Source organism: Salvelinus sp. IW2-2015, linkage group LG23 (genome assembly GCF_002910315.2).
Source record: "Salvelinus sp. IW2-2015 linkage group LG23, ASM291031v2, whole genome shotgun sequence".
Taxonomy (NCBI): Eukaryota; Metazoa; Chordata; class Actinopteri; order Salmoniformes; family Salmonidae; genus Salvelinus; species Salvelinus sp. IW2-2015.
This window is the reverse complement of record NC_036863.1, coordinates 15841689-15856288: the sequence shown is the minus strand read 5'-3', so window position 1 is coordinate 15856288 and position 14600 is coordinate 15841689. Positions and strand designations below refer to the sequence as shown.

Below are 14600 nucleotides of genomic sequence, written 5' to 3'. Positions count from 1 at the left end.
ATCATGTCACCAGAATAAGACTCTCAATATTGGAAAGAAACAAACTCATCACTGCACTTTCACCACCCTGTGAAGTTCATAATTTATTTCTAGCCTAATTAACTGCATGCTTTCCCGAGTTGTAGTGGGTGGCCCACACACACCATATCATCGCGTGACTCCAAATGTACTTCTAATGGTCATTATATAACTATTAGAGCATAAAAAGGCACTTCCACTTCTCGCATAATTAATTTTACTAATTCAAAAACAACCCACCTTGTCTAGTGTACTTTGTTTTGTCAACATTTGGAAAGTTTACCAACAAATTTGCTGTTTCCATCAGGCCTGTCATGACAGTTTAAGACCTGCATTTGAAATTGAATGAGATTAATCTGAATCCTCTGTCAATTTGACTGTCTGTTGACAAATTGCACTGAAAGCAGACAGTTGATTCTGAAAAGGTTATCCCACTTTTTTTCTTCTTCAAAATGATCCCAAACATTTATGCTATAAATTACTTTATGGTTTTCCACTCTGGGAACATATAAAACAGTATTTTTCACATACTCAATGAGTATGTACATTATTTCAAAATGTACTGTAGTGAATTCACTTGCTCGAGCTGAGCAAGCATTTCAATTTGTGTGAAGTGTTGTAGAATAACAGTTTCTTGGAAAGAACACATTTTTCATAACTTTATTAAGTTAGTCCATTGAAGTTCTTTGCAATTGGCAGAAAAAAACAAGACTACAAAACAAAACACATTTTAAAATAATAATTATTTTACAGCTCCCAAGGTAACATTCTCATTCTCATAACCAGTCGTTAGCCCATACATGAGCAGGAATGCTTTCACGATCAAAAAGACTGCCAAAATGTTTGGTCCCTCTTACAATGAAGAACAGGCCTCTGTTCCCAAAAATTCCAATATATTTAAATTCACTCTGCTTTATAGCAAAAATACATAAAATCTAAGAATGGCACAGTCACAGAGCAAATAAAATATTGACATAACCCTACTGTACTAGGTGAAAGTACCCTGTGTAGTTCTAGTACTCTTGGGCCCGACCCCAATTCAGAGATGTTTGAAGACTGAAACATACTGCACCGCCATGTGTACACAGAGACAGGAGGGAGGGCACGATGATTTGAACAGATTTTCTCCCACAACAACTTGTACTGTAACATCCAGAAAGTACACAATGGATACAGTGGTACATAGAACAGTTCTGTAAGTGATTGAAGAGTACGTGCATTTCTAAAATGCAAACCTTCATCCCTGTTATGCTGGAAACCAAACAAAAAAAAACTATTTTTACCAGTAATAGTTATTTTTACACATTTAAATTTTTTTGCGATTCTGGTTTCACATACCTTTTGTTTATAATATCATAAACATTTATATGATCTGCCACCATTTCAATGAGTCATGACCACGTGGCTTCTTAGAACAATTGAAGAAATTATGGTTAATTCAGTACATTCTGTAAAAAGTATCTTATTAGATTTTTACAATTCATAAAAAATACAGGGAAGAAAAATAATGTGAAACGGTCCAACAACAGTCCACTGTCCTGCAGAGGCTGTGGAACTTTTGAATCTCGAGTTGAGTCACTTATTTGCTTCCTAAAACCCAGGCAAAAGTTTGTTAACACATTTTTCTCAAGTGTCTTCTTCATTCTGCATGTATTTCTGTCTCGGGCCTCTGCAGGGCCAGTTTAGCTGGGATAAAGGCACCCTGGCCCAAGGCAGTGGAGTACGCTCTGTTGCTGTGGCTGCCCGTGAAGCCAGGGTTGGTGGGGAAAGAGCCCGAGGAGCCCCCACAGGGGTTTTGCATGGGGGCCTGTGGCTGAGGTAATGCTGCTGGGTGGTAGTCATCCATGTTGTCGTAGTGGGACTGCACCGTCATGGTGCTGTGTCTCTGCTGCCCACCGTGGGGCTGATATGAGTATTCTCTGTCTGGCTTGGGCATGGCGGCTTGGCTGTAGTGCTGCTGCTGCTCTTGGACGCATTGCGACCGCTCAGGCTTGGGAGGGGCCTGCGCTTTGATGGGGGCCGACTGTTGTTGCTGGTCATCTTTGTCCTGGTAACCACCGGGTGTTTTGGCCCTGTTCGGATGCCGGTCTGGATCGGACCGTTGGTAGCGAGGTTGGAAGCTCCGAGCTCCGTCCCCTGGGTCGTGTCGACTGGGGTCCTGCTGATGGGACTGGTTGCAGGGTGGGTGTTGGACTTGGTGCGAGTGGGAGGCCTCGCAGGCCCTGGAGCTGCTTTGTTTGTCCCCAGTGACAGTCCCCTGACAGTGGTTCTCTGTCTCCATGTACATGAGGACGTCAGGGTCTGACACCAAGTGTCGGGGAGTGTGCTGGGAGCCTGGCGGTACGCCGTAACACCCATCTTTACTCTCGGCAGACATCAGCACAGATTTGCTGGGGTCTGAATTACTGCGCAGGTGTAGGGTTTCGTACCCCCCCAGGTCGCCAGGCATGAACAGGCCTAAGTTGTCATACTGAGACATGACAGGACCCCTGACCTTCTGCCTTGCCTGGCTCTCCCTGTGGATGGAATACATCCGGAGCCTTTCCGACTCCTCGGGGTCCCAAGCAAAGTAGAAGGTGGCTCCCTTGGAGCCGTGGCCCGGGGGCACATCTCTGCTGAACAAGCTTTGCTCCTTTCCCGGCTGAAGGACAGGGCGGGACAGGTAGTGGTAGCCGCCCGCCTTGCCCCCCGACCGGCTGAGGGTGGGACTCAGGTCCCGGCTGCTGAACGAGTGTAAGTGCCGCAGCCGGATGGTCCCATAGGGGTCCACGTCGTAGTAAGGGGCGTCCAGCGGGTTGGCGCCAGGAGAATAGGGGCCGTAACGGTACTGCACCCGGCCATTCTCAAAGTAAGGCTGGAGCTGGGTGACGTGGTAGTCGGCCTGAGAGGACTGTTGCGGCTGCTGCTGATAGGCCTTGCACTGGTAGAAGGGCCGCTGGTAGTACAAGAGCTCGTCGTCCGGAGGAACCTCGGTCCGCTGGATGGGCACCGAACGGATGGTTGAGGGCACGTGTAGCGAGTGCACCCTGCGGATGGCGGGGTAGACTGGGGCTCCCTCCATTGGACCATAGCCCGGGCCGGGGGAGATGTACTCACCCCTCCTGGGGGGCCCGCGGTGCTTCATAGACTGGTGGTAGGATCTGGAGTGAGCATGGGTGTTGTAGCGGTGGTCCGTGCGGCTACTGTAAGGTATCTGAGGCTCCGACCTGGACACGTAGGAGAGGTGTGACGGAACACTGTCTGGCCGGTAGTGGTATGTAGGTTTCCCCATGGGAATAGCCCGTTGGCGGTAGTAGGCCTCCTCAGGAGGCTCCAGTAAGGCGGCCTCTCTCTTGGTGTGGTAGAGGTAGGCTGACTGGTGGGTGGAAGACTTTAGCGCGGGAGGGGGAGGATGGGTGAGGGCCTCTTCAGGCGTGGAGGCCTCTGCCAGGATGTTGTGGAAGATGGCAGGGTTGGCAGCCTCTGTGTGGCTGAGGACAGCGGTTGCCAGTTTGCTCTCGATGGAGCGGACGGGAGGCGTTGGCCCATGGGCATGATGGCGGGTCGCAGGCTCCATGCGGGGCTGTACTGGCTTTATAGCCTCCCATGGTCTCTCCACCTGCTCGTCTGGGGTGGGGGCCACTCTGGCATTAGGCTGGGGATGGGGCTGTGACTGGGCCTGTGGGTGAGGATGGGACTGTATATGAGGCTGTGATTGAGGCGGAAGAACTGCCACTGGCTGCTCCAAAGGTTTTGGAAGAGTTGGCGACCAGACGCTATCATTTACATGGACCTGAAAATGAAACAAAAACAATTCCAGTTGGCTATATAGTTACTATTTCAAAGATATGCTGCAAATATTACACATTTTAGGCAATTTACCTCAGGAGCAGGCTGTGGCAGGACACCCATCTCCTTGCTGCTGGGAGTGGTGGTGGAGGATCCAGTGCTGCTGACTGCTACCTGGCCCATGGCGGGCTGCTGCCTCTCTGGACTCCTCCGAGTGGGAGACACATGGGCAGGAGGTCTGGAGGGAGTGGTGATACACTGGTGCTGGGGGGATACTGGTGGGGTGAAATCTATATCCTGTCTGGCTCTGGGAGGAGTGGAGGGGGACTTAGCACTGGCGGACGTACTGATGGACTGATGGCTGGCTGACTGGCTTGGCTGTTTGTCAGTAGGGGTGGTGGGAGGGAGAGAGGAGGAAGGGGCGATGTTTGGGGTGGTGGTGCTTAGGGTTGGGTTCTGGGCTGCTCCTGATCTGGGTCCCTTCTTGAGGGAAGTCTGGGGGCACGGGGCTGTGGGAGGGGTCCAGTCAAGGGAGTGTGAGGGCACCTTGGGCCTGATGGGGGACTGGGTCTGGGAGGACCTCTGGGTCAGGATGGAGTCCTGTTGGGCAGACTCTGCCAGGGCCAGCATGTGGGCAGAGTTCTTCTGAGGGGGCAAGGGAGGGAGGGGGGACACGGAGGAGGAGCTGAGAGGGCTAGGGGTACCATTTGGAGAGTCCAGGCTAGCTACGGCTCCTGAGAAGGGGAAAAAACAGAAGGGAACTGCAGTGTGAGGAAAGAGAGAAGAGAAAGTATGCTAGAGGGAAAGAAAAAAGGCAGGCTTGGTCTTCAAGAGTAGGAAGAGTTAAGCATGGCACTCGGGCTACATCATGTGGAAAGATGTCTCTGAGCTGAAATCCATGCAAGGTGCATGAGGTGGGGAAACTAAGACTAGAAACAAAACAGGCATCATCAATCAAAGCATAATCAAACATAGGCCTTATAATCTAAAAAGAAACATGACAATCATATATTTAAAGGGACAGTTCACCTATTGGTTTCCGTACCCTGCAAGCAGTCTTTGGCAAAACCTCCTTGTCCATAGACTGATTACAGGGTAAGGAAACAAATATATAATTTTGTAATTTGGGTGAACTATACCTTTAACATAAAAAATAAACAAAGTGAAAACAAATCCAATGTAGCGGCTGTATGTATCACTGACCTGGCTGTTCCTGGCTACTGGTTGCTGAAGGTTGCTGGGCAGTGCTCTCTTCTGTTGAGACTTGGCTCTCAGTGTTGATGTAATTGTCGAAGGTGGAGAGTTTACAGTGCAGCTCCATCTGGAAGGCCTCACTCAGCGACGGCTCCCCTGTCCTCAGCAGCACTGAGCCCATTAATGGAGGAGAATCCCCGGGCTGTCCCGAGGAGGAGGGGGGGGGCTGGGGAACATCGTAGTTTTCCGTAAGCCTACTGGGAAACTCCATGGCAAATGGCTCTGAAATGGCTAGAATGGTCGCCTTCAACTTTATAGGGGATACAGCCTGTAACGGTTTGTCTGGGAAAGACACGGAGCAGGTCAGCTTCTTGCTCTCAGCTTTCTTTCTCGTGGCCGGGCTGAGGTCAGGTGACAGGAAGGGGAAGGTGAACTTCCCCGGTAAGGAGGGTGAGACTGGCACCGAGCCATTGTCAATGCCGCCTTGGCTCCTCTTTAGACTGGTGCTCTCACCCGCCGCGCCCATGGCTACATCACTCAGCCCTAGGGGGAAGGAGAAAGAGCCGTCATGCAGGCTGCACTGGAACGACATGGGGTCAAAGTCCAACGAGGCCATGCCGATGTCGGGGAGGCTAAGGTCCACGTCTTCGTTGGCCAAACACGGAGGCGAAATAAGGGCGGGCACGTGGATGGGCCCCTCGTCCCCGTTGCTGTTCCCTCTGTCGCGGGTGGGGCCCCCGCTGTGGCCCTGGGTCAGGTTGTCGTAGAAATTGCAGTGCTGCCAGGTGTGGCTGTCCAACAGGTCCCCATTGAAGGAGGCCGAGAGGGCGTCGCTGCTGGAGCGGGGGCGCCGCGGACGGTACACCTTCGACTCTCCTACGGAGGTCGGGGAAATCATCAATTCAAAGACAAGTCACATTTTTTATTAGAGAAAATGATCTACTACTACATTACTACTTGGACCATAGCATAGACTGCCACTCAAGAATAGGCATGGAATATTACCTTCAACGTTGTGCAGCGAGGTGAGTGACTCCTCGCTTTTGGCCGATCGGAGCGTCCCAGTGTCCCCTCTGCCTCCTGAAACACGCCAGACTGGCATTAGTTTACATACATTAGGACAATCAAATATATATCCTACTTTAGTCTATTTGTGAGAAGGGTCAGAGAGAGTGATGGGTAGCGTTTGGGTGGAAAAAGGAAAGGGAATCTAACCTGCCATGGCCTTGAGTTCATTGGGTTCGCTGGGGTTGCGGTGCAGCTTGCGCTTGGATATGGACGAGGACTTGCCCAGGTTGAAGAAGGAGCGCCAGCTGCCCACCGGAGACTTCTTGGACTTGATTGGGGGCCTCTTTCTGTAGGGGGTGAATGGAGAGAAGGAAAAAGTGATTTGGGACAACAAGTAGTCCTGTGTCCTTTTGTAATCTGTGCCTAAAGAACACGACTCATTTATATTTATGAAACAACATAACTATGCGTTCATGGTTTGATGGTACGACATTCCCATTTAAGTAGCGTGTCATTTATGCTTCCTCCATTTCCATGCTTTATACCTCATAGACAAACATCGTCTGTTAGAAAGATACCAGGGCCTCAGGACGTTCATACCTCTCAGTAGGGAACTCGATGACGGTGTGGAACTTGCCCTGCAGGGCTGCAGGGCCCTCCCCCACCTCAATGTACTTGCTGTCGGCTGTGACTGGGGAGTTGATCTGGGCCTGGGTCCGGGCCTGGGCCTCCTCCAGGGTCAGCAGCTTGGTAGAGGGGGATGACACCAGCAGGGACTTGGGCCGCGACAACGAGTTGTGTCCTAGGGGAGAAATTATCATCATGTACACTATGTTGTGGAAGAGACAAATGACTTGCATAAATGTGATTGTTCTGAGTAAGCTACTTTTTCTGAATGAAAGGAAACTTTGGGCCAGGGAAGACTTGGGTCAGGTAGATTCTGCTTGCACACAATTTCCTTGTGCATGACAAATTATATGACAAAGAATAACCACTGGCATATAAGAATCCTCCAAATTCCATTAGCACCATAGCACATAGATGAGCATAGCTGAACTCCCAACAGGTTGGCATGCGTACCTGCTCCCTCCCGTATGAGCGAGCTGAGCTTGGGGTTGAAGAGGACGTCTACGTGGTTCAGTATGAACTCCACCACCACCGACTGGATGCGGACCTCCATGAAGGCTGCCGTGCCGCTGAAGCAGGCTGACTCGATCTGCTTGGACCTGGGGAGACCGGTAGGGAAACAACACGGGGGATCAGCCATGGGGAAAGTCAACCAAATTCAAATGGTTTTCAACAAAGACTTATGTTTCAACAAAAAGGCAGAAGGGATGTTTTTTGTAGCTTAAATTCAGTCATAACAGACATTGTTGGTACAAGACTATAGTAGCAACTATAGAAACTATAGCAAGTTTTTATAGTCCCCCACCCCTTCAAACATTCAACCTCCAGCTGCGTAGCACCAGGGTCAGCGCACTCTCAAATGTAGTTTTTTGCCATCATTGTAAGCCTGCCACACACACACTAAACGACACATGTATTAAACATAAGAATGAGTGAGTTTTTAATCACAACCCGGCTCGTGGCAAGTGACAAAGAGCTCTTATAGGACCAGGGCACAAATAATAGTAATAATTTTGCTCTTTATTTAGCCATCTTACATATAAAACYKTATTTGTTTAGCAAAAATTGTGAATAACTCACCACAGGTTAATGWGAAGGGTGTGCTTGAAAGGATGCACATAACTTGTAAGTCCCAACCCAATTTGTAAGTCGCTCTGGATAAGAGCGTCTGCTAAATGACTTAAATGTAAATGTAAATAACTCTCCAATACAACCCAACATTGCAGAGAGTCTCAGTCTTAAATCATTTTCCACACACAGTCTGTGCCTGTATTTAGTTTTCATGCTAGTGAGGGCCGAGAATTCACTCTCACATAGGTACGTGGTTGCAAAGGGCATCAGTGTCTAAACAGCGCGATTTGCCAAGGCAAGAAACTGAGTGCAGCCCTATCCAGAAATCTGGCAGTGGATTCTGATTAAATTCAATTGTCACAGAACCGCTTGTTGCAATTTCGATGAGGCTCTCTTGTTCAGATATTGGTAAGTGGACTGGAGGCTGGGCATGAAAGGGATAATGAATCCAGTTTGTGTCGTCCGTTTCGGGAAAGTACCTGCGTAATTGTGCACCCAGCTCACTCGTGCTTCGCTATATCACATTTGAYATTGTCCGTAAGCTTGAGATCATTTGCACACACAAAATCATACAATGATGGAAAGACCTGTGTGTTGTCCTTGTTAATGCAGACAGAAAAGAGCTCCAACTTCTTAATCACAGCCTCAAGTTTGTCCCGCACATTGAATATAGTTGCGGAGAGTCCCTGTAATCCTATATTCAGATCATTCAGGCRAGAAAAAACATCACCCAGATAGGCCAGTCGTGTGAGAAACTCATCAGAAAATACACGAGCGTTCAGGGGCCTTGCTTGAACAAAGTTAACCATTTTCACTGTAGTGTCCAAAACATCTTTCAAGCATTCCCTTGGCAGCAAGAGCCTCTCGGTGGATGCTGCAGTGTACCCAAGTGGCGTCGGGAACAACTACTTGCACGCGCTTTACCACTCTACTATGTCTCCCTGTCATGGCTTTTGCCCGCCATCAGTGCAGATACCAACACATCTTGACCACCAAAGTCCAATTGATGTCACAAAGCTGTCCAGTACTTTAAAAATATCCACTCCTGTTGTCCTGGTTTCCAGTGKTTTGCAGAAGAGGATGTCTTCCTTAACTTCTCTTGGGTAGGGGGCAGCATTCGGAATTTTGGATGAAAAGCATGCCCAAATTAAACTGCCAGCTACTCATCCCCAGAAGATAAGATATGCATATCATTAGTATATTTGAATAGAAAACACTCTGAAGTTTCTAAAACGGTTTGAATCATGTCTGAGTATAACAGAACTTATTTAGCAGGCAAAACCCAGAGGACAAACCATTCTGATTTTTTGTTGTTGTGCTAGCTACAGTTGGTTTTAATCCTGTATTGAACACAGATCATACCGTCTTCAATTTGATCGATTATTTACGTAAAAAAAATACCTAAAGTTGTATTACAAAAGTAGTTTGACATTTTTGGCAAAGTTTACAGGTAACCTTTGAGATATTTTGTAGTCACATTTCACAATTTGGAACCGGTGTTTTTCTGGATCAAACGCGCCAAATAAATTGACATTTTTGATATATATCGACGGAATTAATCGAACAAAAGGACCATTTGTGATGTTTATGGGACATATTGGAGTGCCAACAACAGAAGCTCGTCAAAGGCAAGGCATAAATTATATTTTTATTTCTGCGTTTTGTGTCGCGCCTACAGGGTTGAAATAGGCTTCTCTCTCTTTGTTTACAATGGTGCTATCCTCAGATAATAGCATTGTTTGCTTTTGCCGAAAAGCCTATTTGAATTCTGACATGTTGGCTGGATTCACAACCAGTGTAGCTTTAATTTGGTATCTTTCATGTGTGATTTAATGAAAGTTAGATTTTTATAGTAATTTTTATAGTAATTAATTTGAATTTGGCGCTCTGCATTTTCTCTGTCTTTTTGCCAAGTGAGACAGTAGCGTCCCGCCTAAACTCCGATTTTTGGATATATGAACTTTACCGAACAAAACATACATGTATTGTGTAACATGTGTAACATGACGTCCTATGAGTGTCATCTGATGAAGATCATCAAAGGTTAGTGATTAATTTATCTCCATTTCTGCTTTTTGTTACTCTCTCTTTGGCTGGAAAAATGGCTGTCTTTTTCTGTGACTTGGCTCTAACCTACATAATCGTTTGGTGTGCTTTCGTCATAAAACCTTTTTGAAATCGGACACTTTAGCTGGATTTACAACAAGTGTATCTTTAAAATGGTGTAAAATACTTGTATGTTTGAAGAATTTAAATTATGGGATTTCTGTTGTTTTGAATTTGGCGCCCTGCAGTTTCACTGGCTGTTGACGAGGTGGGACGCTACCATCCCACATACCCTAGTGAGGTTAATTGACCCCCCATAAACGTAATGGACATATACCAGGAGCTGTGCCAGGCCTGCCACGTCTGTTGACTCATCCAGGTGTAACGCATAGAATCCAATGGCTTATATGCGAAACAGTAATTGTTTCAAAACAGCTCCTGCCATGTCACTGATGCGTCATGAAACACTATACAAAGTGTTGTTTTTTTGGGCCTTTTCCCCCAGCATTGACGTAGCCATATCCGCGGCAGCAGGAAGAATTAAGTCCTCCACAATAGTATGGGGCTTGCCTGTCCTAGCCACTCGGTAGCTCACCATATAAGACGCTTCTAGCTCCTTCTTATTAATGGTATCTGTTGCTTTTATACATGTCTTACTACTCGAAAGTGGTATTTTTTCTCGCTCAAAAAACTCCTGTGGCGTATATTTCAAATTGTCATGTTTTGTTTCTAAATGTCTGCGCAAGAGTGAAGGTATCCGCAACAGAGTAACAGTTAATGTGATGGGATGTTAATTACTTGACTAGGCTACCTGTATTTGACATTGTGTTATTACTTCGCTGAACACTTGGTTTAAAATTCTTTTTTTGCAGTGAAACGAGGCTACTCAGGCGAGAAAAAAACCTCACCCAAATGTATAGCCCGTTGGAAAATATTTAATGTACTGTTGATTAAAAAAATGTTTTTTTAAAATGTGAATCACATTTTTATTTGCCGTTCCCAAGACGGCATTGTACTCAGTACTCAACTTCATGTACTCAATCTATCAATAATACTGAGATATGAACAATAACATGACATTTAACAAGATAGTAAGTTGTCTGACCTCAGTAGGTTGGGGGCCCAGACGATGGCCAGGTTCTTGCTGTGCATGTTGGTAACGTAACTGAAGGTGGCCAGATGGGACAGGTGCCTCATGAGGAACTCCAAAGTCCTGGGAACAGGATGGAGGATGAAACACACAATTCATTTACACCAGTTCTACTTCATTGCTTCAGTAGTATTGTGCTATTGTTATAAAAGCAGGCAGTGTATATCTGAACCAGGTGAGGTTTTCTATGACTACTTCTATGAACTTTTGACCTAATTGTATAATCATACCATTCTAGAGCTGTATGAGTGTAATACAATAACCATCCACTATGTTTTTATAACACACATATTGTATATTATGACACCCTTCTGATGCAAAAAATATATATTGACAACCTGTTACAGAGACAGTACTGTGTGTGTTGCATCCTGTGAGTTCCTGCAGGGGGCAGCCGGCTCTGCTCTAACCTGTAATGCGGCGGCGGCAGCTGCTGGATGACATCATGTATTTTGATGAGCCGCTCCTCATCTGTAGCTGCGGAGACGGCCTCCTGTGGAGCGGAGAGGAATGAGGAAGACTGAGGGGAGGATGGAGGGAGTAGAGTGGTACGGGTCAGTGCCTCTGCGTTCAGAAGTATTGACACCTCCACCAAGTTAGTCGGGCCGGGGGTGGTGCATAGAGGAGGCACTTGCACAAAGCTTGGCTAAGCCAAAGGGGCATAACGCTGCCTACACTCCCTCCTCCACCCTTTCCTTCCCCGCTCTTCCATAGCAACCAGCAAACATTTACACCCAGACTATTTTGTTTGGTGAGGGTTTTTATTTCAAGTCGGAGAGAGTGTGGTTTGTCTTATTTGTAATACTAGTTTAAAGTGGATGCCATGTGCTTAGGTTTTGGAGATCACTGAGGGGCTATGACAACCATGATATTTTGATTAGGGGGGGAATGTATTAGATTAGCCCATCCTCATAAATACAGTACTTATTACCCCTTAGATGAGTGACACTTGAACCTGGAAAGAGTCTTGAACATACCCCCCACAGAGATAGAAAAATGTACACTGAACAAAAATATAAACTCAATATGTAAAGTGTTGGTTCCATGTTTCATGAGCTGAAATAAAATATCCCAGAAATGTCCCATATGCACGAAAAGCTTATTTCTCAAAAATGTGTTTACATCCCTGTTAGTGAGCATTTCTCCTTCGCCAAGATAATCCATCCACCTGACAGGTGTGGCATATCAAGATGCTGATTAAACAGTATGATTGTTACACAGGTGCACCTTGTGCTGGAGACAATAAAAGGACACTCTAAAATGTGCAGTTTTGTCACAAAACAATGCCACAGAAATACATATTTTTTTGTATTTTACCCCCATTTTCTCCCAAATCTTGTCTCATCGCTGCAACTCCCTAACGGGCTCAGGAGGCGAAGGTCGAGACATGCATTCTCCAAAACATGACCCGCCAAACCGCGCTTCTTAACACCAGCCGCACCAATGTGTCAGAGGAAACACCGTCAACTGACGACCKAGGTCAGCATGCAGGCACCTGGCCCGCCACAAGGAGTCGCTAGAGTGCGATGTGCCAAGTAAAGTCCCCCCGGCCAAACCCTCCCCTAACCCGGACGATGCTGGGCCAATTGTGTGCCACCCTATGGGAGTCCCGATCACGGCCGGTTGTGACACGAACCTGGGTCTGTAGTGACGCCTCGAGCACTGCGAGGGAGTGCCTTAGAGCGCTTTGCCACTCGGGAGGCCTCAGATGTCTCAAGCGTTGAAGGAGCGTGCAATTGGCATGCTGACTGCAGGAAGGTCCACCCGATAGTTTTATGTTAATTTCACTACCATAAGCCTACCACAATGCCAGTTTAGAGAATTTGGCAGTACGTCCAACTGGCCTCACATCCGGAGACCATGTGTATGGTGTAGTGTGGGCAAGCGGTTTGCTGATGTCAACGTTGTGAACAAAGTGCCCCATGGTGGCAGTGGGGTTAAGGTATGGGCAGGCATAAGCTACGGACAACGAACACAATTGCATTTTATCGATGGCAATTTAAATGCATAGAGATACCGTGACGAGATCCTGAGGCCCATTGTCGTGCCATTCATCCGCCGCCATCACCTCGTGTCAGCATGATAATGCACTGCCCCATGTCGCAAGGATCTGTACACGATCTGTATTCCCAGTCATGTGAAATCCATAGATTAGGTTGTAATGAATTATTTTAATTGACTGATTTCTCTATATGAACTGTAACTTAGGAATTGTTGCGTTTATATTTTTGTTCAGTACATTTTGGACATGGAAATTCGACTCCAGCTCTGGACTGTGCGAAACCTAATAAATACCATCTAGCAACATGTTAGTGTGAGAAAGCGGGATTTGTTTATTTTGGGTGGAGAAGGACACTCAGGGAGGGTGCCTACACTGTGCCAAGAGAAGGTGCTTACAGAGAATTTCTCGTAGAGCTGATAGGTGAGCAGGGGGTTGGGCAGCTCACGAAAGTAGAGCTTGCACAGGGAGCCTACACAGTGGATGTCCTGGATGTACACGTCTTTAGTCAGGTCGGGGATCTGCTCTGAGTCAAACTCATGCCTAGTGGAGTGAGGGAGAGAAAGAGAGAGAGGGAAAGAGAATTGAGAGAGACATACATAAACCAAGTTTTCATCCAGTTTTAAGCGTGTGAAGTCATGACATAAAAAATTAAATAAATAAATCAGGACAGCTGTGGTGGAAAGAGGTAGTTTCGGTACAATTTTATAAAGACCGACAGATAATTTGTTCATTCGACATGGTGGGATCTTTTTATGTCAGTAAAATAAATAATGTGAGAAATGGAAGTGGAAACGCATTTATGCGTAAATATCTATATAATAACCACAATATCGAAGTAAACATGATGATTATGGTGTGTGGTCCTCCCACTATGACTCGGGAAAACATGCAGTTTACTAGGCTACAGATGAAATGAGTTGTGATGAACTTCAGCATGGTGAAAGTGCACAGTGATGAGCTTGTTGCTCCTTTTCAACAAATATTGACAAATCTTATTCTGGTGACATGATAATCGATGCTTGACTGCCATTTGACAAATATTCTCACTCTTTTTCCATAATAACCTCATGTAGACTAGCATACCCGCATCTGCGAGCTGTTGGCACGTGCCAAGATCAGATGGGCACATTTCCTATTTAACGCAACAGTTTTTGTGGAAAGCAGGAAATGGCGGAGCAATTTCTGTATAGTGCATCTTTAACAAATGGAAATGTTGATTTTGAGGTGGTTCTTAAATCTCAATCCTGAGCTAAACCATGTAAATACTTATTGCCGGGTAAGGGTTATACTTATTAAAGGAGGGGGGAAAAAAGACAAGAAATCCCCATAAATATAAAAAATATATATATTTCAGGGTTGGCTTCGAGGCGCCAAACATTCCGTCCTCTTCACTGCCCAAAATGTTATAGTTACAGGGTGATCTGACATCGGGGTTCTCGGTTGGCGGAGTGAAAATATCAGTTACTTGGACTGTTACAGAGGACAAAACGAACAGTACAAAAATGTGATGGGAAAAGAACAGTTTGGGCTCATCTTTTTCTACAAGTTATGGCCAGTCAATAGGTTGATGAGTGATTTCCAAACGCACGCACCCACACACATTGTTGTCGAGGGATGCCCACAGTGCCTACACAGAGGTAAATCCACATATCGCATGCAAAGGAAAAGATAATGGGATTTTTTGTTTACAGTGCCAGTAATCTTTGATGGAATTTT

At 46.4% G+C, this 14600-nt stretch overlaps 1 protein-coding gene across 2 annotated transcripts in view; it reads right to left on the bottom strand.

Moving 5' to 3' along the window:
- Positions 1 to 664: 664 nt before the first annotated feature.
- The window catches only part of LOC111950261 (rho GTPase-activating protein 32-like), a 239412-nt gene continuing 225476 nt past the window's right edge, over positions 665 to 14600 (bottom strand). The window contains exons 14-23 of one of the 2 annotated variants that reach the window (XM_023967694.1): positions 13280 to 13424; positions 11293 to 11375; positions 10838 to 10945; positions 7069 to 7214; positions 6589 to 6790; positions 6196 to 6335; positions 5986 to 6060; positions 4990 to 5856; positions 3880 to 4520; positions 665 to 3790 (exon numbers count right to left, since the gene is read on the bottom strand). In XM_023967694.1, the coding sequence (XP_023823462.1) occupies positions 1658 to 3790; positions 3880 to 4520; positions 4990 to 5856; positions 5986 to 6060; positions 6196 to 6335; positions 6589 to 6790; positions 7069 to 7214; positions 10838 to 10945; positions 11293 to 11375; positions 13280 to 13424 (4540 nt within the window). In that variant the 3' untranslated portion in view covers positions 665 to 1657. Of the gene's footprint in view, positions 3791 to 3879; positions 4521 to 4989; positions 5857 to 5985; positions 6061 to 6195; positions 6336 to 6588; positions 6791 to 7068; positions 7215 to 10837; positions 10946 to 11292; positions 11403 to 13279; positions 13425 to 14600 lie in introns of both variants that reach the window. The other variant, XM_023967696.2, reaches the window with a different exon arrangement.